This window comes from Triturus cristatus, chromosome 11, assembly GCF_964204655.1.
Source record: "Triturus cristatus chromosome 11, aTriCri1.1, whole genome shotgun sequence".
In the NCBI taxonomy this organism is placed as follows: domain Eukaryota; kingdom Metazoa; phylum Chordata; class Amphibia; order Caudata; family Salamandridae; genus Triturus; species Triturus cristatus.
Window position 1 is genome coordinate 1,082,919,671 of NC_140594.1, and position 26,526 is coordinate 1,082,946,196.

Genomic DNA, 26,526 nt, shown 5'->3' on the forward strand with positions numbered 1-26,526 from the left:
GGACACTGGGGGTGAAGTGAACTCAAATAAACCACATGGTTCATCTGTAGTTCAAGAAAAGCCAAAATAATGTCAAGACACTGAGGAAGAATAAACAAGTATTCTCAGGTTCAGCTGGAAAACCTTCATTCCAACTATCCTCCACAGTATTGGGATGATGGGGTGTTCGAAGATCAGGAGTTAGACATCTGAGGCTGTATACGAAAATATGAGCAATGCCTGATGAGTGTCAATAGACCTTATAAAAGACCTATGAAACAATGAGGGACTACTACACAAGGTTTCCATCAGGTAATCAACCGCAATTACCTCAAACTCCCCATAAACTGCCAGATTCTCATTTGAGGAAAAAGCAAGAACAAGCATAGAATGAAATCATAAAAAGGAAATTAACAGGAAGCCTAAATGCAGTTTATAAAAATTAACTTTTCTAATGATATTTGCCGATACATTTTAGATACTTTACAGAAGTACACTTTGTTTACATAAAATATTTACCTTAATGATACATAAAAAAACAGTACATAGAGACATCATTAAGTGAACATTTTCCACCACCATTTTAGAAATGCTTGAAATCCAAAGTTACTGCCATCAAAGGGGTTGCGCTGTGTGCAGACCACCATAAGAGTCCCATTTCCTATTGATCAGAATAATCCTAAACATCCTTACCTTCAGTCTCCCGGATATCCAGAACTTTCTTGATCTGGGACAGAGGCATTAAACTAATGTGTTTGAGAGATGCTGGAGGTCTTGTTTGTCCATGAGGACTTTTGAAAGATGCGACTTTGTGCCTCTTCCTTGCAATCTGAAAATAAAAAGTAGGAATAAATACCCCGGTCTGTAAAATGCAATTGAGAAATGTCTTGGAAGAGACATTTAACCGAATTGCTGTTAAAGCTGAAGAAACTGTCAGTGAAGCACAGAAAGAGCACTCTGGACAATTTCAATGAGAAACAAAAGAAAGACTGCATGTTGGCACCTTTTATACATTAAGTCTGGTCATATCTGGCAAGCATAATCATTCATAGCTTAGAAATAAAGTTCACTGTACTAATCTGACCCTTGGGAGGATATTCTTAAAGTGAGTAATTTGAAGGAAGATGTATCCATTAGAAAACAGATTTAGAACTGTGACAAAAGGGTACAATGGGGAGGCTATGAAAGAGTGAACTAGGGGTCACAATGTGTTCGACTATAAACATGCCCGCTGGAATTATGCGATTCTGCAGCATTTTCCGCATAAAATATGGATTTGCAGCATTTGCCAAAAACTAATATCTGCAGCATAATCTGAGAGATTAAGAAAAATGGTTGCCATCTCAAAGGGACTAAAGTTAACAAAAAAATGCAGCGGTGTGTGGCCGCTCAGTTGAATGTCGGTTTTAAAGGTTGTGTGTCAAACTCTGGCATTGCTTACAAGGTTTGCTTTCACACCCACGGGTATCACAAGTGAACTTCGTTCAATGCACCAGCGATTAAATGTGAAAGGACAGGCTGTTGCAGCCCCATACAATCCCACTCAGTACATAATTGATGCTGCGTTTGTGCTTTCTGGGTTACTAACAGTCACTAAACATCGATTCAGGGACGCAGTGGAAACTTGAAAATCTCAGTTTCATTCTTTACAATATCCTACACGAATACTGCACCAAGAAAAGACTAGGATTAAAAGTTTGTATTTCAACAGTCATCCTTTTTGCCTAGCATGTGAAAAATAACCATACAGAATATTAAGACACTATTTTATGTTGCGAACAATGAAAATATAAAAGTTTCTACCACAGTGATTTTCATCTCGCAACCCAAACCCTAATTCTGTGTGCTATAGTAGCAGAGAATGGAGGGCTGCAACTTGCATCTAGAATTTTAGGTAGAATCAACGCACTGCATACCTGTTTACAGCAAAAAGCTGCACTTATCAGTAGCTGGGAGAGAAAGTGCTCTCAAAAGGAAACAACGGATCAGCAACAGCTCCCCTCAGACTTGGCTCAGTATCCGCTTTCAGTGCAGAACAGGATGCTGCAGTGGCACATTGTGTCAAGACCTTCTGGCAGTATTTTGTACGATGATCTGGAGTGAAGGAAATGCCCTGCCAAGTGGTCACTTGACGGTCCTTATACAAAGTGGTTTATCTGATACGGGAATTTCCGACATAACCATAGAAATGTCTCACATAACCGGTGTGCAACAATATGCTAGTCTTAAATACATGCTTATAAAAAAAAAATAAGACAAAAACATGTCATTTCAGCCTACATTGTTATCAGATCTTGAAATATAGATAACAGGGCACTTGTCCCAAATGGATGTCATATCAGGCATCTCATCGATGTCCTTGTCTGAATGACTGGCCACTTTCACAAGTTCTAATAAAGATATGGACAGATGATTGGCTTTAAGATTCTTGTAGTGGTCTCATGTGCAGCCTTGCGTGAGTGGTCAGTGGGATGCAGAAGAGCATCCTGCCCATTATCTTTCCCACAGTTCATTGTCAGACAGACCCTTGCAGTAGAGGTGAGCCGTTTCTGTGATTGTTTAAATCCTCTTCATGATCAGACAGTCTCTCGCCACCAGTGTGGATTCTTGTTCCCAGGAAAATATTCGCTCTCTCCTGTTTCAATGAGTACTTTCCTAGGTTGATGGTGAAACATAGTCCATGAAGTGGCCATGACATGTCCTGGTGTCCTTGAAGTATGAATAGTACAAGCTTGCTTGGTTTACCCAGTCCTTCAGGCATGGATAGATATGTATTCCTTTCCTTCTTAGATGGGCCGCCACCATGACAAGACATTTTTATGAATACTCCGGGTGCTGGCTTGATTCCTAAGGGGAGCGCCCTGAAAAGGTAGTGCTTTTTGTGGACTATAAACTGTAGATACCTTGTGTTTGTGGTTCATGCGGTGTAAATAAACATTCTATAGGTCCATATTTGCCATGTAGTCTGTAACCAGCAGGATGACCTCTTGCGGTGTGGTCATTTTTAATTTTTGCCTCCTTATGAACTTGTTTGAGAAGTGAAGTGAAGGTCCAGAATTGGTCTTCAAGATTTGTCCGGTTTTGAGACAAGGAAGTATGAGGAGTAGTTTCCTTCATTGATTTCTACTGTGGGCACTCGCTATTACTCCTTTTCGAAGGAGTTCCTGTACCTCACATTTCCTCTTCAGGGTGTGATCTTTATTCTGACTCCTGGCAGTTCTATGCAGTACCTATGTTGGACTATGTTTAGGATCGAATTGTCGGAACGAATTGTCTGACATGACCCTTCTCCACTCCTGAAGGAACACCACCATTCCAACCCCCCTTGCCTTTGCCCCATCCTTCCACAACAGGTGGCTATGGGGTAGGCCACTCGATAAGCATAGTCACTTGCTGGAAGAGTTAGCACCCCGGGAAGGTTTCCGCTTCCTCTAAGCTCAGCCCCAAAAGGACCGATGCTGTGGTATTGTGAACTGCCAGCGTTGCTGCACTCCTTTGTGTGGTGCTGGCTGCTGGTATGGTGGTTGGGGCGCTGCGCTGCGCTATGAAAGCTTTCACAGCCTGCAGGTGTTCTCACATGCGTTCTTGGTTGACCCCAGAACGGCAACACCCCTATAAGGTCTTTGAAGTGTAATTGTCTTTATCTGCTGTAGTGTCGTCTACAGTGGATCCATACAGCCTCTCTCATGGAAAGGGTGTGTTTAGGATGTTTGCCTGGACCTCATTTCTGAAAACAGACACCCATAACCAGGCAGGTCTCCTCATGAATGTTCCCGATACCAGCTATCAACCAGCTGTCTGCCACATCTAATGCAGATTTCAAGCATGTGTTTGCTATTTTACCCTCCAACAGTGCCACTCCTTTTTTTGGTGGTGCTCTGGAAGACAATTCCAGAGTTCTTCCCAGTGGCAGTGGGCATAGTAGTTTAGGATTGTTGTCAGGTTTATGGTCCCCCATTGTGTTGCAGCTCCCCTCTCTACACTTCAATGCACCATTTCCAATCTTGCTTTATTTCCTCTGGAACGTGTGCCGTGGACGTTGGAACGTTTGATCTCTTCTTCGCAGTCGCCATGATGGATCCACCACTGCACTTCCCTTGATGTAAACAGAGTCTTTGGAGGAATGCTTATACTTCTCTATTCATGATGTTACTGCTTTGATTGGTGCTGGTTCTCCGAGAGCTTCCCTCCCGATCCAGGATGCTTACTTAGCAACATTGGGAGGTATTGTTTTTGGATCTGGGATGGAAGGAGTGTATCGAGGAGGAAACTGGCTTGTGTCTTCTCTTAATTGTACCCTATACTTATCTCCAGCTCTTTTTACAGCAGTATTATACATCGCAAAGTCATCGGGCAGCGATGGCTTTGAAAGGTAGGTGCCAACAGCTTCTTTGGGTGAGTCAGTTTCGAGGTCCTGCCACTGTTCGTCACCACTTACTGCGTCCTGGAAGATAACTTAATCCTCGTTGTCCTCCTCATGGAGGAACAGCTCTTACTGGTGGATCAAGTGCCATGTGTTTTTTGCTCCCCTCTCTTCTCCCTTAGTGGTTGAGGAAATTCTGCCTTTCATTGAAGCCTCGAAATCCTTATTTTTTTTTAAGGACTGCTGCCATTTCAGCTTTGAGCAAGCTCTCCCTTGATTGTATGAGCTCGGTCTTCGGCATCAAGTCTTTGAATTTTTTCTTCTGATCCGGCGGTTCTGCAGAGACTTACTTGGCCCACTTCTTTTCACGATCACCTTTCAACGTATTAAGTTTTCTCCACAGGGGAATCATCATCCATGTATTTCTGGGGCGGTCTTTTGATCTCAGTCTATCAGTCAAAGAGTGCTTAGTCGCTGAGGTAGTCTTGTGCGACCTGAAGTCCCATGTCTTCACCTTGGCCCCAAAATGTTTATCCAATGTAACCCGGTGTTTGAGCCCCACCTTTTCATTCGGCTGTTTCGCCTACATTTTGCCAGCCTCTTATTTCAGCATGAGAGCCTTCAACCTGAGGCACTTGTGCCTTAGAAATTGTCCTTTTCCTCACACGAAAGAGGTACAACCACGCACAAGAGCTTTAATGACACTCATCTGACATCCTGGGAGAACGGAAATAGCACCAAATGACTACAGACAACGCCCAAAAGACAAAAAAACAAGGATGAAAAGAGGACAAACGAAGATTCCAGGTCTAAAAACATTTTGCAATAATGCAAGGCATGTAAATCCAGAAAAGGATTTCAGCTGCAAAACCACAATTAATTAGCATTTAGACTTTTGTATAAACCAGCTGTACCATACACACAAATGGTGCAAGTTGTTTAAACGCCAAATCCCCAATATGAGCATGCAGAGAAATTTCTCCACGCCTCTGTAGGCAAAATGCAGCAACATGCACCTAGAAATCAAAGTGGCATCCCTGGGCAGGTAAGGGCATCACAAGTAGATACCGCCATGTACTTAAATTTAAAATACCATATTTAACACTATTTTCGTTACATGAAATATATATTCAAGCAAAATATATTCAAGCAAAGTTGGGTTTCTAACGGCTTAAAACTTGTTTAATGTGTATTGGTGCAATGTTAAAGAATTCTTACCTCAAGGCAGTCATTGAATAGAAACAGTGTAACCTGTTCTCCCCGATCACACAAGTCATCGCCAAGAGCAATGGTTTCCATTCGCTGAACTAACAACCGGTGAGAGGACAGGAGATTAGCCTGCAAAGAAAACAAATGTAAAACAGTACAAAAAGAGAAGTCAATGAATAATACTGTGCTGCAATTAAAATAATTCAACAACTATTTATATAGCTAAAGAAACTAGCATCTTTAGCCACAGGATCCACCATCAACGCTGCCTCATTTTGTTTTTACTGTCAGTGAGCCCTAAGAAAAAAACTAATAGTCAAGATATACTTTTTGCATCATTCCCTTAACTGCAAACGTAATACGTTCATTACAGTAGTTAATTATGAAGAACAGGACATCCCAAACAAGGTAGGCAAATCACTGATTTTTAGATGGCACCACTGCTGTATGTGGTCCAGTGCATCCAATTTAACCGTGGAAGAGGGAAACTCTACATCTAAATTTCAGCCACATCCTTAAATAATGATAAGGCACAAGTTACTTACCTTTGGTAAGGATATATCTGGAAGAGACATTAGTTAGTGATAGATTCCTTACCTTAGAATAACCCCCAGGCATCAGACTGAATCCGGAAAGTTTGTCAGCAGTACCCCTGCGCGTCGGAAAGTGTCATTGTGCGGCGCCGCATCAGTCGTAGGCTTCGTGATCGCCGGGATGACTTCGCGGCAGATGCTTAGAAGCCGCATTCACGTGCTGACGTCAGTTCTGTACACTACTTTCCGCGCCAGGAACACTGAGCCATGCAAGATACGGACCACTGGTGCATTGAAAATAGTGCCCTGAAAGGGATGACCTTAACCCTAGAAATCAGTTCGCAGAACAGGGAGGATAGGTGGGACGATAAGGAATCTATCACTAACTAATGTCTCTTACAGATATATCCTTACTGAAGGTAAGTAACTTGTACATCTGAAAGAGACACGTTAGTGATAGATTCCTTGCCTTAGAATAGATACCCCAGCAATACCAACTTCGGTGGTGGGTCTGCGAACCAAGATCACACCAGAAAGTCACTGAACAGAACGGCCAAAGAATCAGTCTCTCCGGACTTGGCTGTCAAAGCAATAATGCTTAGTAAAAGTGTTCAGTGAGGCCCACGTGGCTGCCTGATGTCTTGCAGGGGGCACCATGTCCCAATGTGGTAGTAGCTGCTGTCGCCCTGGTGGAATGGAGGCAGAGCTACACCAGAGGCTCCATTTTAGCCAGAGAATAGCATGCTTTTATACACAAGACCCAGCCCGGCCTTTCTTGGCGCCCACGTAGCCAACAAAGAGCTGGTCATCCACCAGAACGGTTTGTGATTCAGATAAAGAGAGCGCGCGTTTTGGGTCCAGATGGTGGAGCCTGTCTTTCTCTCTGGAAGGGTGCGGAGGAGGCAAGAAAGTGGGAAAGGTGATAGATTGCCCGATATGGAAGGTAGTAAAAACCTTTGGCAAAAAGAAAGGACGAGTGTGGAGCACAACTTTGTCCGGATGAACAGACCGAAAAGGAGGTTTACGGTTAAGAGCCTGGAGCTCACTCACACGCCTAGTGGAGGTGATGGCAACCAGGAAAAATCAATAAACAAAGAGGACAGTTGTGCAAAGGGAGCACATATCAAATAGGTAAGAACCAGATTCAAGTCTCACTGCGGCATCACAAAAGGAATAGGAGGGAAAAGGTGAGTAATGCCTTTGAGAAATCTATTTACTACAGGGGACTTGAAAAGAGAGGGCTGATCGGGGAGCCTGAGAAAGGCGGAAATTGCAGAAAGGTAGCCCTTAATAGTGCCCAGAGCAGAGCCCTGCCGGGCCCCAAAAATAAGGACCAAATGGACTTCTGAAAGAGGCAGAAAGGGGATCCACAGCCTTTGCTGCGCACCATGCCACAAATTTGTTCCACCTGCAGGCGTACACCGATTCAGGGGAGGGACACCTGGCTGCCAGAATTATATCACAGACTTCAGGAGGCAAGTGAAATGGAATCAACTGTCGCCGCTCAATCGCCACGCAAGGAGGAGGCTGGACAGGTTCGGGTGGAGGACCGTCCCCTGCTGCTGCGACAGAAGATCCTCCTGAAGAGGCAGTCAGATCGGGGGATCCACGCTCATACTGAGTAGCTCGGGATACTAATCTCTTCGAGCCCAGTCCGGGGCCACAGGAATGACTTAGGCCCCGTCGCGCCTGATCTTCAGCACTCTGGGTAGAAGTGGTATAGACAAAGGCGTACAATAGACCGCAACTCCACTCGTGACGAAAAGCGCAGGGCAAGTGCCGCCTTGGAAATTCTAACACGTAGAAATGCTGACATTGCACGTTCTCTTCGGTGGCGAATAGATCTAACCAAGGCTCTCCCCACTGTTGAAAGAGACCTTGGGACACCTCAGAGTGAAGACGCCATTCGTGATCCATCATGCACCTGTGGCTGAGTTCGTCCACCCTGGCATTCAAAGAGCCTGCCAAGTGTTGAACCACTAAGGGAATGCCTTGATGTTCCAGCTATGTCCAGAGACGCAGAGCCTCCGGACATAGGTTCCACGACCCCACCCTGCCTTGCTTGTTGCAGTTCCACATAGCGGTGGTGTTGGCTGAACACCTGCACTACTCTCCCCTTGACGGAGGAAAGGAATGACTTTAGTGCAAGTAGGATCGCCCGGAGCTCCAGAAGGTGGAGATGGAGCCTGGACTCAGCTGGAGACCAGAGGCCTCTGATATCCGCCTCTCCCATGTGGCCGCCTCATCCCTGGAGTGCGGTTTGGGAAGGGAGAGTGATCTGCCGCTGACCCACTGCTGGTTCGTGAGCCACCACTGCAATTGTTGTGCAGTGCCCTCTGAGATCTGGACGTACTCGGACAGCTTGCCCTGCTGCTGCGAATACTGGAACTTCGGGTCCCACTGCAGAGCCCGCATATGCTATCTGGCATGATTTGTCAGCAGGATGCAGGAGGCCATGAGGCTCAGCAGCCTCAAGGTCATCCTGACCGAAACCCAGGACAAGGGCCGAAAGATCGGAATCCTAGCCCGAATGTCCCAGACTCGCTGTTCGGTAGGATAACCCCGAAACGGCGCCGTGTCAAGAACTGCTCCGATAAAAGGAGCTTCTGAGAGGGAATCGGGTGCGACTTCAGCACGTTGGAGAATCCCAGCAAATACAGGAGGTCGGGCATAGTCTGGAGGTGGGAGAATACTGCCTGGTGCTAGCCCACCTTCAACAACCAATCATCAAGATAAGGGGGGGGAAAGACAAATCCCTGATCTGCGCAGATGAGCTGCGACCACCGCAATCACTTTCGAGAACACCCGAGGGGCGCTGGTAAGACCAAAAGGGAGCACCGTGAACTGAAAGTGCTCGCTGTGAGAAAGTGCCATCTTTCTTGCATGGTATGCCCCCACTTCTTGCTGAATTGCTGATGTACTTTGACTGAGTGTGCCCTGGGCTCCTGCCAATCAAGTACCCAGGGCCTGTGTTCCTTACCTAAAACTGTGTTGAAGTCTAAACCCAATTGGCATCTCTGGCCACATGTCAGCCCCTGGTAAATGGTACACTATGTACCCAGGGCATTGTGACCAGAGAAGGACTGCAGCACTTCTTGTGCCACCCTTAGAGGCCCTGTACCCTGACACACATTGCCCTTGCAGGCTGAGTGTCTGGGTGCAGAACAAAACAGTCTACATGGCACACATCCCTGTGTGCCATGCCCACAACACACTGCCCTGGCATACATCAGCCACCCCTCTAGCTGGGTGCCCTATGCCAGTGGTGTGGGCACAGGTACATGAGCCCTGTGCCCCTACAGTAACCAGGTACATTCCTGGGCACTGTAAGTGCAGTGCTGCCATTTAAGAGTAAATGGTGCTGGGAGATAGTCAACATGAACTCCACAGCACTATGATGGCTCCACTGAAGACTGAAGTTTGGTATCAAACTTATCAGCACATTAAACCCACACTGATGCCAGTGTGGGATTTAATGTACAATGCCCCCTGAACCTAACCTAACCTACAATCCACGTCTTTTCTGAGGGGCTGCCTAGGCTGCCACACAGCATACATGTTGCTGTCGCTCTCCTGGGCCTGCAACAATGCACATCCTGGGCGAGGTGCTAGGTCTCCTCCCCCAGGATGGGAAGGGGAAGCTTCAAAGGCATGCCGCCTTTGTGAGCTTCTCCAGGCCACTTGCTGTACTCAGCAAATGGCCTCTACCAGTTCTGACCCCCACTCTGGCGGGAAGACTATCCGGAGACCCCAAGGAAGAAAAGGGGGTGTGCCAGCCCTGCCAACCCCACCCCTCAGGTGGGGGAGGTGAGGTGAAGCACATCTCCGGGCTCTCGCCATCTTGAAGATGGGAAGCCCTGCCCAATCAGGACTAGGCTACTGCCCCCCTCCCACAGGAGAGTGGCAGGATAGGGGGTGTACCCACCCCAGGAGGGGACCCATTGGTCCCTGCCCTTTACCCACCTGCAACGCCGCTAAATTTAGTATTTAGGGGCCCCCTGAACCTTCCTTCCTCAGATCCAGATTCTGAAACAAGAAAGAAGAAGATCAAGAACAAGATTAAGACACCAACTGATTTGGCCCCAGCCCTATCGACCCTCAAACCTGCTCCTGCTAAACCCAGACATCTCCAGTGGTCAGCAACCTCAAAAACCCCGGCAGACCTGACTGCCTTGTGACTAACTGGGACTCCCACGAGCAGTGGTACTGCTCAAAGCAAGTAACAAGTCCCTGGCATCAGCCAGGAACCGCGACTCCTGCACACTCTGCACCCGCCAAGCCTGGCCTCTGTGCTGGCGTGAACAAAGACCACGAGGACATCCCCCCCCCCCGGCGACACTGACCCCGAATCCAGCACCCAAGGACCCACCTCGACACGCCTGCAGCCTCAGAACCAGGGACCCCTCCAACCGCGACCAGCAGAGGGTAAGATTCCCCGACACCAAAAGGCACCCCTGCACCCGGTGCCCTGCGGCCCCCTGTTCAAAACTCCTGGGTGCCTACCTAACCTCCAACTACCCAACTTACCTCTCGAAGTGGTGGTCGCACCTGAAAATCTTCGTCCCAGAGCTTGCAGCCTTTGTTCGTCCTGGAGCTTCTCCGTTGAAATCCATTGAGCGCCCGACTGCTCAAAAGGACCCTGCACCCAGCCGCCCAAGTAACCCAGGCAGTGCAACCTCTACTCTAATCTACTTCCCCATTTGCCCTGAGCAAGTGACCAGGAGCCCAGCTCCCACAGCCGCGTGACAACTAGCCAGCAGCCACTAACCAAAGGCCCCCCGTCTCCCATAGGATAACATCGGGCCTAACTCACTCTGCACCCGGCTGCCCCTGTGGGTGAAACAACTGTACCTACCTGACCCTAGGAGACCCCTGAGTCTATGCCCAGAACCTTAACTCTGCCAGTCGAGTACTTATCCAAAAGCCGATAACTCACTTTTCTTCCATAGGGTAACATTGACTGGTTTCACTTGGAAATTCTTCTGTCGAGTTTTGAAACTTTAAAATATTCATCTAAAATCAGCCGAATTACGAAAACAAATTCTCACCTGGTATCAGGAGAGATCCCAGTGCTGGATCTAGGTGCCCAGCACTGACCCTGAAAAGTAATTACAACCGTACTTATCTACAACTTGATTTTCCTCTATAGGATAACATTGCCTGGTTTTTGCCAGAAATTCTTCTAAGTGTCGATTTTGCAAACTTGCAAATATTCGTTAAAAATAGCCTGTATAACAAAAACACATTCTTTCAACTGTTTACAGGAGATGCCCGTGTGCTGGATCCAGGATCCAAAACCGAGTTAGACGAGCATTGGCAAAGCCAATAGGTCTCGCTTTTGGAACCTTATAAGTATTTAGTTATGCAGCACAATATCCTATAACTGTTGCATGACTAAACACTTCTAAGGTCCCAAAGGCGAGACCTATTGGCTATGCCAATGCTTGTTCACCAAGACAACAACTACCAAGAAACGGTCTCCAAAGCTCCCCCATGTGGTCAGTGTACCACACATGGTTATTTCATATAGCGCTGATTTATGCCAACCCGATGCAATTCTAAATTGTGCTCTTAACTAGAATTACTCGCATGGAAATAAAATAACCAAAGATCACGCGCTGGGTCAGAAGGAGGTACAAAGCGGAAGGTGGATGGGTGATCGGGGGGTCTCAGTGAGAACGCTGTATATTCACTAGAAGTACACCACTGAGGCACGCTGAACACGCCTAGTGCGCACTTTAGCACGCAAATCACTGTACAAACAGATTCATATATAGTGCTCCCGGCCATTCCATGCTGTCGATTTTTAAAAAAAGAAGTCCCCACATCAGCACATGTGCGATTACACGTATTCCAAAATCATAGCGCAATTTTTTTCAAACAAGTATAAAACAACCAGAGCCACTTCGAAATGTTAATATAAATTCTAATTCGCGCACATGTCATCAGTTCACGAACACAGAAATGGACCTGTAACCCGCACACTAGCAATAAACAGTTTAAGCCGTGAATGGGAACACATCAAACCCACGACTCTAAGAGGGCAGAGACAACTGATCAGTAGTTCAGATGCGGTGAGCTATCAGGACCGGAAGTAAACCCGCAGAACAACAAGAGCGCCTTTCGGGAACGAACCCCCAACACAACATAACCCGGGCGGCTCCACTCGCACGTGTCGACGAAGCTCAAGACAGCGGAGTCCAATGGTCTGGCATCGCCAAAGGCGCCCCAGAAAACTTTGGAAAGAAAGGAAGGCGACCCCTTAAAGCAAACATTTCCTATGAAGTAAATTAGCATCACAATAGAAAATATGCAGAACTTTTTAACACAATCCTCGTAGATGTACAAGAGATCAGTGACTCAGTCACCAGGTCTCATGATAAGTTATATATTTGCATATTTGGAACATGTGGTTTCTGGGATTTTGTGCGAGCCGCCTACAGTTCTGCTTTATAATCTAAAGGACAGCAGAGCAAAAAAGGTCAAATAAAGTTGATGGCAAGAGTGGGGGTCCTCATGGGAGCATCAAAGAGAAGAGCAAGGCAGAAGAGCAGGGGCGAGGTAAAGAGCAGAGAAGAACAAGCCCGGGAGTTGTGGAAGACGCGCGGCCGCGAGTCACACTCTGTGGTGGGGGAGGAACATTGAAGCACGCGCTAGGGATAGACAGCTCCTCGCGCTATAAGTAAAACAAGCAGGAAGTGGGATAAGGGAGGGGGTGGCAAATGGTGGGCACTTTCGCGGCCGCTTTGATGTGCTCAGTGGCCGCGCGGCTCACTGAGAACATCAAAGTGGCCGCGAAATGACCACGCAGGCTGCCAAATGGTGCGCGCGCCCGGCGCACACGCACTGCAACCTGAAAGCACTAGTTTGCACTTCCAAATCCCACGTTTACAAAAGCTCTTGCGAGAACAGCGCTAAAGCGCTGGCTCAGGCGAGACCTAAAAAAGTAACAATAACCCCACTTACCTGCTAAGTTAATTTCCTCCCGTAGGATAACATTGGTGATTCTATGTGAAAAAGATTCTAAGTGTCAACTTTTAAAATACAATATTCCTTAAAAATCACAACTGTAACCAAAAGTTTTTAATCAACTGTTTACAGGAGATGTCCCAGGACTGAATCTAGGATCCAGTCCTGTAGTAAGAAAAGTAATACAGAAAGTAATCAATTGCATTTAACAAGAAATTCCCATTGAGCTCAACGTTATATTGTGTTTGAAATTGTGTTGCCTATTGCAACAACTGTAACTATTGCATTCAAGTCTATTGCCTATTGAAATCTATTTATCTAAAGCATCTCATTCTGAGAAAGTATTTTTATAGAAACCGGTGGTTCTAAAATAAAAGCATATATTTTGTATATACAAACCATTGGCCTAGAGTTCAGTTCTTGAGTGTGTGAGACCATTTGCTGACTGAGTGTGTACAACAAATGCTTTACACTGTCCTCCGATACTGCCTTACTGCTCGACCAAGCTACCACTTTAGAGTGTAAGGTTATATCCAACTTTAGCCTCTGCCAAACCTCTGGGGATTGTACATATTTGGGAACAGTATATACAGAGCTACTTTAATACACTCGTGGCCTACCGTGAACCGCAGGTAACGCTGGTGGGCCGGGGATATGAAAGTAAGTGTCCTGCAAGTCCAACGCTACCATCCAGTCTTGCGGTTCTAGGGTGGACAAGACCTGAGCAAGTATGAGCATCTTGAACATCTCCTTCCGGAGGAAGCGATTGATGTTCCAAAGGTCTAAGATAGGACGCAGGCCCTTGTCCTTCAGAACCAGGAAGTAGTGGGAATAAGAACCACGACCCACTTCAGGCGTTGGAATGCGCTTGATGGCCCGCTTGGCCAAGAGGTCCTCAACTCTCTGCTGGAGAACTGTCAAGTGATGTCCCGACATGCGGTGGAATTGAGGTGGCATGGTTGGAGGGGTAGATTCAAAGGGGAGGGAGTAGCCCCTTCGGACTATCTGTAAAACCCATCTGTCCCGTGTGATGGTGCGCCAGTGGGGGAAGTGATGGCAAATCTTGATGCCCACTGGGGTTTGATGGGCCTGAAACCACGGACTAGGAAGGTTTGGAGGCAGTGGCGGCAGGGGTGGTGGTGGACGGACCCGCCCCTGGCCTCGTGACCCACCTCGGCAGGTCCCACGTCTGCAGCTGCGCTGAGACTGTTGCTGCGCAGGCTTGTGGCTCTGAAACAAATGTGTTTGGACGCCCCTTCCTTGGCCATGAAAGAAGCAAAAAGCAGAAGCCGAAGGAGTGCGCGTGGCCAAAAGGCCCAGGGACTTGGCTGTAGCCCACGAACCCTTAAAGCGTTCCAATGCACTATCTGCCTTGTGCCCAAAAAGGTGAGTGCCATCAGAGGGCATGTCCATCAGTGTGTTCTGGACACCCCTGAAAAGCCAGTTGTAATCAGCCAGGCGTGACGGCGTAGCGCCACTGTCGTGGAAATCGCTATGCCCAGCGAGTCAGCGGTGTCAAGACCACAACGAATCGTCAACTTGGCCGCATCTCTTTCAGCAAAAGCTTGGGAAAGCACCGTCCGGGCCTCCTCCGGACACTGAGGCAGCACCTGCGCCACCGTATCCCACACACAGTGGGATTAACAGCCCAAGAGGCATGCGGTGTTCACAGACTGCAACCCTGAACTGGCGGAAGAGAAAATATTTTTCCCAAACTGCGCCAGTTTCTTGGATTCCCCGCCCGGAGGCGCAGAAGGGAATGTCCTTGGGGATGCAGAGGCTTGGACAAGCTCTCAGGGGTACGGTGTTGGGAGATAAAAAAAAAAAGGGGGGGGGGGGTTCCCCGGGGCCGGGTGATGGCTAAGGGCCACGTTCCTATCCACAGGAGATCCTGTGTTGGGCCTGGACAAGGTGCCCAAAAGAACGCCTGAAAAGGCGTCATTAAAGGGCAGCAGCGGCTCTGCAGTGGAAGCCGTCGCCCGAAGCACTTTCGTCAGGAGGTTAGTCCTGACGGTCACTGTAGGGAGCTAGAGGTGGAGCGCCTCGGCTGCCCTATGCAACACCACTAAATAAGTACCACCCTCCTCCGTAGCCACGGTAGAAGGAGACCGTGCACCAGGTTCTGGAGAAAAATCCAGACCACCTGCGTCCTCCAAATCCTCTGCCCAGTCCAGGTCTAACTTGCATTGGGCTGCGAGAGGGTCTTCAGACCCCTCCCACTCCTCTGTAACCTGCTGGGAAGGTGGAAAAGGAGGAGGCTGGAGATGGGAATAGAAATTCCCCATAGGGCTCGGAATCGGTGACGTTGGGCACCGGTCCGGCACCATCTCCATGTCAGGGGGAAGCAGGGGACGACATCGGCCGGGTGGCCAGCCGACGTGCCATCGACTGAGGTCAACCAACATTGACTTTGATCCTTGCATAGATCCATGGGGGTCTTGCTGCACCGAAGCAGTCGGGGCTAGAGTCCACGACAAAGGGCAAAGACCCCCCAGGGCCCGAAGGCGGGGCCTGACGGGCCAAAAAGACGAGCCATGGCTGACAGGAAGTCCTGCAGCTGGGCCGGAGCTGCAGGCGGACCTGGGAAAGGCAGAGAGGCCGTCTGCGACTGCGCAGGCTCCGCCGGAGCCGTTGGGTGGCACCACCCGCACCCTCAGCCGTGTCGCGTAACACTAGAAAAGGCGAAGAGCAACATCGCTTCTTCAACTTCATGTGCTTCGTCTTACCTGACCCAGAGTGCGAAGACTTCATCGAACGATAATGGCGGCTCCTCGACCTCCCATGGGACTGGGACCTTGAACGGCGTGGAGCAGACTCCCGGGCCTCAAGCAACTTTCGGACCGCTCCCGCAAAGTTTTCAGAGCCGTGGCCCATCATTCGGGGCACGACGTGGGGTCATGGTTACACCCCAGGCAGTAGAGACACTCGCAGTGTGGGTCAGTCACCGACATGTGGGGACAAACTTCGCAAGATTTAAAATCGGGCATCCCAACAGCACCAAGAGTCGAAGACTCAAAAAAGACAGACAAAAGTCCCAAAATCTCAGACAAAAATTGGCTGGGGGTACCCCTCTCTTCGGATCTGTGCTTGCTGGCGTGGAAAAAAAGAAGTAACGTCAGCATGCGAGGGCGGCGTCTAAGTAGCTGCCGCGACGTCATCCCGGCGATCACAACGCCTACGATGGACGCAGAGCCGCACAACGCCACCTTACGACGTGCAGGGGTACTGCGGACAAAAACTTTCCAGATCCAGTCTCGGTTATTCTAAGGTAAGGAATCTATCACCGTGTCTTTCAGATAAACACTGCAACAAAAAGGTCAGTATGGCCCCCAACATATTGGCATTTCCAGGATATCAACAATCAACTCAAGACACCTCGGGAAGAACCAGCTACTCGACACCTCCCAATCCGGGTTCTGTAGCAATCACAGCACTAAAACTGCCCTAATCACAGCCACTGATTACATCCAAACCCTCTTCAACCAAGGAGAAACAGCAGCTTTGACCCTCCTCGACCTCTGCTGCCTTGAATGCCGTATCCCACAACACATTTATCGAAAGACAACCACATGAGCATCCAAGGGGATGCTCTCCGATGGATCACCAGCCTTCCTCACTGGAACAATCCAGAGGATTCACCTCCCACCCCAAGGAAATCACCTGCAGTGTCCCCAAGGGCTCATCCCTCAGCCCCACGCTCTTCAATGCATATATAACTGTGCCGGCCAACAGTCAGATACCACGGTCTAAACATAATTTCCTACACAGACGACACCCAAATCATCCTCTCACTGACGCCGCCACTACCACCACCAGAACCAACTTCCACAGACGCTTGACAATTGTCGCTGACTGAATTAACTGCCTGCAGCTGAAAACAAACAAGACAGAAGTACTGAACTTTTCCAATAGCAGCAACACATGGAATGACTCCAGGTGGGCAGACTTAGGACCCGCACCAGCTCCATCTAACCACGCCAGAAACCTCTGAATTATCAGTAACAAGAAGTGCATCATAAAAAGCACAGATCAACGAGTCTCTTCCGCCCACTTCCTCACTCTGCCCATGCTACGCAAGATCTACAAGTGGAAACCCCTACACAGGAGATGCACCGTGCCACAAGCCCTCATCACCAGCCAACTGGACTACGGCAATGCCCTCTACATAGGAACTGCAACATACCTTCTACTGAGACTTCAGGCCATACAGAACGCTGCACCCAGACTCATCCTCGGCCTTCCCCAACGAATCCACATCACACACACCACCTCCGGAAAGTCTGGCTCCCAATACAGAAGCGATGTCAATTCAAGCTGCTGACTCACACACACAAGGCTCTACACAACCAAGGACCCGCCTACATTAACCACCATCTGAACTTCCACCAACCACGAGAAGACTACGCTCTGCCTACCTTTCACTTGCTCATACCCCCACATCTACTGAAGCAGAAGTGGAGAAGTTTCCTTTGCCCACATCGCAAAAAAAACATGGAACAGCCTCCCCACGCACCTCCAGACCATCACCTCAGTTCTAGAATTTCGACTTGACTGCAAGACCTGGCTGTTCTAATAAATCGCCGGGGCCCGCAAGTGCCTTGATACCTCCCCATCAGGTGATTAGCTGCGCTTTATAAATCCTTATTGATAATGTCAGTTTTTTCACCTTGCCATCAGAACCAGCTCACATATGTGGTGATCTAGTGGTCAGGTGAAAACTAAAGAACCAGCAGAAATGGGTTATAATCCCAGCCTCCCCATATGGCCAAATGACATGGTCTTTGCCAACCATTTTTCAAACTTAGTCCTCTTAGTTTTGCTGGCATTATAACTTTTCCTAGTCAGACTGAAAACTATAAACCGGATTTAAAAAAAAACAAAAAACACTGACTCAAACACTGGCTACTACCCTGATGGAGACAATCCTTTTTAAGAGAACAAAGCCTGCTTTTTCCTTCCTCCAGTGTGTCCCACCTAGCGCTCATTAACGTAGCAATCCACAAATCCATTTGGGGCTTCCTCTACCACCACATACTGCTCCAGCAAACCCTGGGACTTCCAAAAATAGAATAGAATCTAGAGACTACTATGCCCTTAAACACACACAAATCCCTAGGCAGGGGCTCATGTTGTGCATCACAGGCACACATACACCCCAGCATGCAATCATGGACTTGAGCAGATCGTTTGAAAATAAGCGTATGTATATAAAATCTTTCAAAGCCCTCTCAGTTTATAAAAGAATGATCCTGTGGGATAGTGCCTCTTGACACTGTTGGCGTCCACTTTTTGCCTGGTATTTGATGTGGTTTCGACTGTAGAGCACAGGGTCCCTGCACCAGTGCCCCCGAAAGAAAATATCCACAAATGGGACCCCCCCCTTCACTTGGACCATGCCACTACCCTTGCATGCCCCTGTGAGGACAAATTAGATTTTGCACCCTGCCTGGCTGCCATGCAGCACTACCTGAAGGTATAGGTAAATCAACCCTCTAGCCGGCCTGACAGCCCTAAGGCAGGGTGCACTATACCACAGATATGCCCCTACAATACTCAAGTCAATTCTTAAATATAAGGGCCACGAAAGCCATAAGGAGCATATGGGCTGGAAACTCGACAACTTGAGTTCCCCAGCAACATGATGGCTTCACAGAACAGAAGAGTGTTTGGTACCAAACAACTCCTTGTAATAAATCCACACTGATGCCAGTGTGGGCTTTTTTAAACCATGTACTCCGAGGGCACTTCAGAGGTGTCGCCTGAAAACCTAATCGACAATGGTGTGGTCACGGACTAGTTTCAGGCAGCTGGCCACACAGACATGTTTCTGGACCCCCTTTGGTCAAGCCCCTGTGCTCTCTGGGACCAGACAAAATGTGCATTCTGGGCAGAGGCTGCACACCTCCTCCCCCAGGGTGGGCACAGTGACCGGAGGGGACCCTTCAAAGGCCTGCCGCCTTTGTAATGCAACCCAGCCACTGCTGCTAGCAACAGATAGTAGTCCCCAGTTTTGAACACCCACTTGGGGTGGAAAAACCAGCAGGAAACCTTAGAAGGCATGTGAGCACACTTTTCAGTCCCTCCATCTTGAAGAGGAGGGGACTCCTCAAATCAGGGCTACAACAATGTCCCCCTCTATGTCCCTGTGACAAAATGTACATTAGGCAGACATCTCAGAAAGCACGCATCAGGATTTGCCAGCATCGCAGCCATCTATGGTGCAAAATGCCGAATGCCCCACTTGTAGAATATTTTATGGCCACTGGGCACACCGAGGATGACATCAGGTGGACCATTATCAGTGTGATCAAACGACCACCAAGAGGCGCTGACATTATGCAATTCCTTAACAAAGAAGAACTCAAGTGGATCCTATGCACAGGCAGCATACGAACAGGACTCAATCAGCTTGAGGATCGGACAACTCTGCCTTAAATCATACTGCAATGGTCCTTCTTAACCTCTTTGCCATGGGTTGTCTTCAGACTTTCCCAACTGTCTAATCTGAAGGTCACCTTGGCCCTTGCTGAATCCCTCTAATTCTGTTATTCTACCTTATTTGGCTCATCTTGCCTCTTCTCTTGATTATTCGGCGTTCTTGCTATAAAGTCACTGGGCCTTGACCCTTGTGATACGGTTCTTTCACTTTGACGTCTCAAAATGGCACCTCCACTGTATTAACAGCAAAAGGGAGCTCTAACTGTCTTAACTGTGTGTTAACTCATTCAAGTATTGAACATGCCCCTTGTGCTTTTTAAATATTGTCAACATACAAACTGCAATGTTATTCTTAATGTATTCCGTGTTCCAACTTTCCTGGCATTATATATTCTGTGCTTCCTAATTGGTTTTCCACGACCTTCCGGTATCCACTTCACCACCTTTACCTTCACAATATGGCCACCACCTTTAGCACAGTACACCGCATACCGTTCATGTTGATCATGTGACCCTTCACTGCCGGTATTTCATCTGTTCACATAGCAGGACCGCACTTTCTCGCCCCATTTGGAATACCTGCTTTGAAGACTTGATTGCAGTGCTTCGTGACATCAGGTAAGCCCTACACTGCAATCATATCACCCCCAAAGGTTATGCACTACATCGCATTTACTTTCATCCGTTGCTTTAGGTTCACCGAGACCGCCGCTCTAAGCCCACAAGGCGCATAACCGCGGACGGGGTTCACCTCCTTCCTGTTCAATCCTAACTGGAATGCGGTATGTACCCGATCCACACTATGCATGTAACACTGCTTGTCATGCGGTCCATCCCTGCATTGACCTTTCACTCGCTTATTTAGGTATTCCACCTTGCTCCTATCAGGTCCATCGCTGATCCCTACACAAAATGTAATCGCGGCAGCGGTACACAACTTTTCCAGTCCATCCTCCACTTGAAACCGGTACGGTCATTTACCATTCACCAAGCATGGAAACTCCATTTAAATCACTGAAAGGAACACCTCTCCTCCACCGCAGAGGACACATTGACGCAGTCCACTTAGTGGCATGTTTTTATATATTCTTTATACGCTAATCTATACGGCCATCTGATCCAGGGTCACTGTCCATTGTTTTTTACATCGTGTGCCTTTGGACACCGTTCCTCGCATGGCACGTGCTCAACATGCCAATCAGGTATAATCTACATCTACACAGCCACCGATGGCAATTGGTCCTTATGTTGCACCACGATCACTTGCCATGATACAAACGGCTGTTTTCATATCACAACGCCCCGCCTATGATCTTTGACATGGCCTGAATGACAGTGCCGCTGAAGTTCTCACCGGCTCACTTGCGTCTGCATGACATTGTATGCCGTTTTAAAGCTCATCCTAACTGTCTTTCCCAATTCTCCCTCTTTCATTATCATTACAGGCAATTTTTACTCAGGCATGTAAATACTATGTCCTCTTGATCCCAATATTCGAAACTTCCTCGACTACAAGTACACCGTAAACGCTTTCCTAACTAATATTACTCCTGTGTAACGGTGTCCCACCACATCTTTGCTTGTGCCAATTGAATGTATAATATACAAGCAAGTCGCTCTGCCGGAGCCTTCCTGTTTGTTTTTACTATATACTGTATGTATGCTTAGTAGGATGCAGGCTTGTGTTCCACTTAGTTTGAGTCAATTTTAAGAATTAAAAGCATTTGTCAGGCTGGACAGCTTCAAATATAGTGCTGACTTTGGTTCTATATTTATTCTTTAAAGTTAATCGTCCTTGTTTAGGGACCACTGTTTAAAACTCGCAACTACCCGAGGTCCCTGACCAATTAAATTGGGTTACCTTGTCCTTTACAACATAACAGAGGGTGCAGTCACCCCAAGAGAGGTGTCCATTAGCCCTATTACTCCCTTAAAACGCCCCCTAAATCTAGTATTCAGGAGGCTCCGTCAGACCTTGAAGTTAGTAACCTGCAACCTAAGAAGGACGAAGACATGCAACGAAGCCTGAAGACTGACTTGGCCCCAGCCCTTCCGGCCTGTCTCCAGCTTCAAAGCTCCTGAGAGAAGACCTTGCCTATTCTGCAGCCAGTGACTTACAGAAACCCGAGGAAGACTGCCTTAACTTTGGAGACCAAAACTCCAGAGGATAGTGGTTCTGTCCCCAAGAAATTAACACAAAGGGCTCAGGTGCCCTCTGGAATGTTCCCCAGCGATCCTGATCTCAAGTCCAGCATTGGCTGGCCTCCTCCGCCACCCCCTCTTCCTGGACTCCACGACAAAGCATGCGGTCTGAATACAGAGACCCTGGGCCTTGGTAAGCTGAATCAATGTGGCCCCTACGACCCCCTACATCTCTACCTCACCCTTCCATCACTGGTCTCCCTTATGCAACCTGCGGTGCAACACCTGCAGTTCATTTGTCCTTTGGAAAGCATTGGGTGCCAGACGCTGTATTTGCTCCATGCACCGGGCCGCCCCGTGCCGCTGGTGGTGGTGGTGGTGGTGCATGTTTGGTGCCACTTTGTTCCCCCTGTGCTTGCTCTTACCCTCAAATGTGACCCCCTGCAACCAATTTACCTACCTGCTAACAGTGTGGCTTCGAGCACCCCCAGTCTCCATTGGAATGCATTGGGCTGAACTCAGATTTTGAACTCTGCACCCTGACCCCTGTAATTTTGGATCATGAAGAGTGGAACTGTAAGTTGTATACTTGCATGTAAAACCACATTCTTTTTCTCCTCTGGATAACACTGAACGCTCTAAAAATTGCACTGTGTCGACTTTTGAAACTGAAAAGTATTTTTCTATAAAAATGTACTTGCCTTATTGCAGAGATGTTGGTCTTAAAATAAAACACAAAGCTTATTTTTATAAAAATTGGTGCGGGTATTTTGAGTCGTGCGTAAGTAATTTGTCAGGTGTGTGCAATAAAGGTCTTACACTCCTCTGTTCTAAGCCCACAGCTGCTCAACCACGCTACCACTAAGAATAGGGAGACTAGTTGGCTTAACGGCTAGGGAGGTCGACCTCAAATCTGGGAAACCGAGTTAGAGTCTCTGCAAGGACGCACAACATCTTGTGATTCTGGGCAAATCAATTAATCTCCCTGTGCCCCAAAAAAATAAATGTGTCCTCATGTAAGCAACTAGTGCTTGTGTAAAGCGCTATGATACTTGATACCGTTGAGTCAAGTTTGCACTATATAAAACTCCATTAAAAAAAAAAAATACATAATTTTTTTTTTAAACGAACATCTTGGGTTTGCATTGAGCCCTGTACTCTTCTGGGGGTATCTCGGGACTCTTCACGGTTTGACCACCTAAGGGTATACCATATACTGAGCCAGCTTCCTACAGATCCATGGAAGGCTACAAGTGGATTACTTCATTTTAAGGGTGCTGCTACCACTGCACAGTTTTATGGTCAATTTAATCTAGTAAAAAAAAAAAAAAATTGCTCCAATGAGTAAACATTTAAGCCCTGTAGGAAAGTGCCCCTTTTTGTCATGGTGATCCCGCACTTTGACACTAGTACTGAGGTCTTTCGACTGATGTGCACTGGTTTCCTGCTAACCAGGCACCAGTGCTCTTCACCTAAAACAAGGTAACATTTTCTAATTGTCACATACATTAGCACCCCTGTAAAGCCCTAGTAAGTAGTACCCCTGGTACCTAGGGCATGGGTACTTAAAAGGGTCTCTTAGGGCTGCAGCATGTATTATGCCACCTGAAGGGACCCACACGTAAATTGCATGCAGACTGTGTGCCATGGTGCAAACCATAAGTGAAAACACGACATGGCACACTCCCGGTGTGCCATGCCAAAGTCACTGCATTTGGTATATGCACGTTCTCTACTGCAGACCTCGTAGCCCTAAGGCAGGGTGCATTATATTACTTGTGAGGGCATATCTGCATGAGCAGATCAACCCCTGTGCCGTCAACCCCTGTGCTGTCAATTACTAGATGGCACAACTGAACAGGAAGGCCATCTTAAGTACATGTACTAGGCACTAGTCATGAGTTACCCAGTTACGAGATGGCTTTACTGAACCCTATGGAGGTGGTATCAAACACCTTGTCTTAATAAATCCATACTGATTCAAGTATTGAACTTCTTATGGCCTGCACCCAAAGGGCAGCTTGGTGGTGCGGCCTGAAACCTACTAATCCTCTAGTGTGCTGGATGATTGGTATTGTCCACCATGCCACCACAGAAGAGTTTGACACCCTGCAGGTGACAGCCCCTGCTCAGAGGCCAGAATCAATGATTGCTCTGGTGGAATGTGTTCACACCTCCTCCAGCTAGTGGCTAGTGATTTAGCAAATCAAAGCCAGGGGCATCAAAACCCCTGCCACTTTGAAATGCGACCCTGGCTTACCCCCACATCCCCCCCCCCCGACCTAGGATATATCACCCTATCCCCTGAGGCCCATTTGGCATCAGGACAGGCGGGTATTCAGCTATGCAGAAGAATTCCACCATCTTGTTTTTTGTGGAATTAGAAACACTAGGACAGGGTTATGCCAACTACCCACAGGAAATTGTCACATGGGGGGGTGTAGTGAGCCCATGGCTAAGTAGCCCATTGACTACTACATTTGTTCCCCTTAATGTCCGAAAGTAGTAGTTAGCGCCCCCACAGACATCCGGAACTCTGATTCACCTGATAAAAAAAGGGCAAAGAAGAGCTGAATTACGCAAGAACTGTGGACTAGCTGTGGACTTGGCACCAAACTCTACCTGCTCCTGTATTGGCAATTGCAAAGACCCGGCTCGTCCTGCCGCTATGCATCCTCCAAAAGCATTGGAGGGCAGCCAGCACCTCACCACCCAGCCAGCATCTTCTCTGAAGTGGAAGAGCCACTTCACTGCAGCTACTGACTGCTTCAACCCGATACGCCAATCCGCTGACCCCCAAGTCCACCGAGTAAGCAGCATCCCAGAAAGGTCTCCATGCTCCAGGAGGTCAGATCTGTCTCCCTACCCAGTTTGGAGAAGTCAGGACCCCCAGAAGCCGCCCTGCACCAATGCCTGGGTTACAGGTGCCCTTTCAACAGCCATGGCTTGTTTATTGTCCAGCCCAACACCAACATCGTCTAGATAAACCTGCTGATGTTGGACGTCAGCATTACGGAGGCCAGCACTGAGAGTGGCCCTGCTGTCTTGTGTCCCCATCACGTGGTAGACCTAAAAATTGAGAGCCTTTAACGAAAGCAAATGCCGGCAAAATAACTCTGCATCAGAGCCCCACAGCCCAAGTCAGAGTCAATCGCCAATGTACCCTTGCTCCAGAGACCCCTCAAGAGCCAAGCCTCTCTTTGGGTTCTGCCGAACTGGTCCCTCAGTCCTCACTTGCAGCCATTTTCTGTTGGAGGTTTTCTCCATAAACTTCAGCTGTAGCGTTCCAGGCTACCCTTGTGACCAGTATCCCTGCACCCAGATACACCAGAGCAGGTGGTTCGAGGGGCCTTGGACCAAACTTATCTTAAGTCCAGAAGTACAACCATGTAACTCGATTGCAAGTACTCCTATGCAGTGTATGCTTCTCCCTTAGGAAAACATCACATGTTGGAGACTTATGCCTCAAATCTGAAAGCTGCATTTCCTGTGTTTCTGAAAACCACTAACTCGAAAAGTACTGATCTAATCTCGTAGATCTTGTCTAAATTAATATAAAAATCTGCTATTTTCCTAAATTGGTGTGGGATTTCCTTATTGAGTGGTTCTCATGTATTGATAATTTGTGTGCAACTAATGAATGACACTCCCCTCCGATAAGCGCATAATGATGCTCAACCACACTACCACAAATAGAGCACCATGGGATCGTTAAGGCAAGCCCCTGCACACTAATAAGGGATACTCAGACTCACTGCACCTCATTTGGGTACATTATACAGAGAGGCAGCTTCCTACATGCTCCTACTTAAACTTTAGCATGCACCAGAAAAACATATCAAGACTTAATGTTTACAAGCATTACTTACAGGACATCCATCTACTTCATAAACCACATCAAAGATTTGCCTTTGACTTTCCGTTTTTCTTTTATCTTCATTAATATGCCTACAGAGAAACCGTGAAACAAGGATTATAGTAAGCCATGCATTCTGCTCATTAAAATGGAAGCATTCCAAAGCATTCATTTTACAAAGGTATATCACTAATGGAAGATAAGCTTAATTGTAGGTTTTAAATTCTTCTTCCTCCATTCCTTCAGTATCTCAACACACATTAAGGCAACACATTTAGAAGTATTGCTGAGGAAGCTCTGGAATTCTGTGTGATGGGTAAGAGGGATATACATTTAGAAAGTAGAGTTTCAGGAGCTGTCCAACAAGTATGACAACTAACAGACCAAAACTATTGGGAATTAACGGCATTTTAGTTGTTTATGCCACTAGGGAAAATATACAGGATACTTTTACCAATTCATTCTATGCTGTTCATTCTAAATATGTGGTTTGACCACTGACAATTTCATATTCAATGGTTGTAGTGCTTTCAGGGTCCATACTATGCCTGAACATGTTAAAGACTGTGCTCACTATGACAGGTCCAAAGGAAAGTTGTGGTAAAGATTGCAGGCCTCACTCCAAAAGCTCCACTTAGACACATACCACTCCCTTTAACCCCTTCGACGCGCATGACGGAACGGTTCCGTCATGCACGTCGGTTGCGCTGTGCGCATGACGGAACCGTTCCGTCATGGCCCCGCCCGCGCACGGAACCTTCAGTGTGGCGCGGAAATCCGCGCCGCGCTGAAGGGGTTAAAGGAAAAGGCCAGTGAATGTTTTTCTCCACTGGATCTGTGCCGAGGCCTGAATTCTGAATCAAAGTTGTTTGGGTTGACTACTCATCCACAAACCCAGGGTGATCTGTGCTCCCAACAGTTTGAGATCTGGCAAAAAAAAAAACTTGTTCTTAAAGGTTTTTCATTTCACCAAACTTGCATTCAGCTGCCACTGGCAAGTTGCATTTGTAGGTATACTCAGCCTTACTATTTAGTGC

At 47.6% G+C, this 26,526-nt stretch overlaps 1 protein-coding gene across 6 annotated transcripts in view; it reads right to left on the reverse strand.

Annotated features, from left to right (window-relative positions):
- The window catches only part of ECT2 (epithelial cell transforming 2), a 210,481-nt gene that overhangs the window by 44,920 nt on the left and 139,035 nt on the right, over nt 1-26,526 (reverse strand). For all 6 annotated transcript variants that reach the window (XM_085635428.1, XM_085635430.1, XM_085635427.1 and 3 more), the window contains 3 exons: nt 25,503-25,581; nt 5,561-5,680; nt 673-808 (listed from right to left, as the gene is read on the reverse strand). In XM_085635428.1, the coding sequence (XP_085491554.1) occupies nt 673-808; nt 5,561-5,680; nt 25,503-25,581 (335 nt within the window). The remainder of the gene's footprint in view (nt 1-672; nt 809-5,560; nt 5,681-25,502; nt 25,582-26,526) is intronic.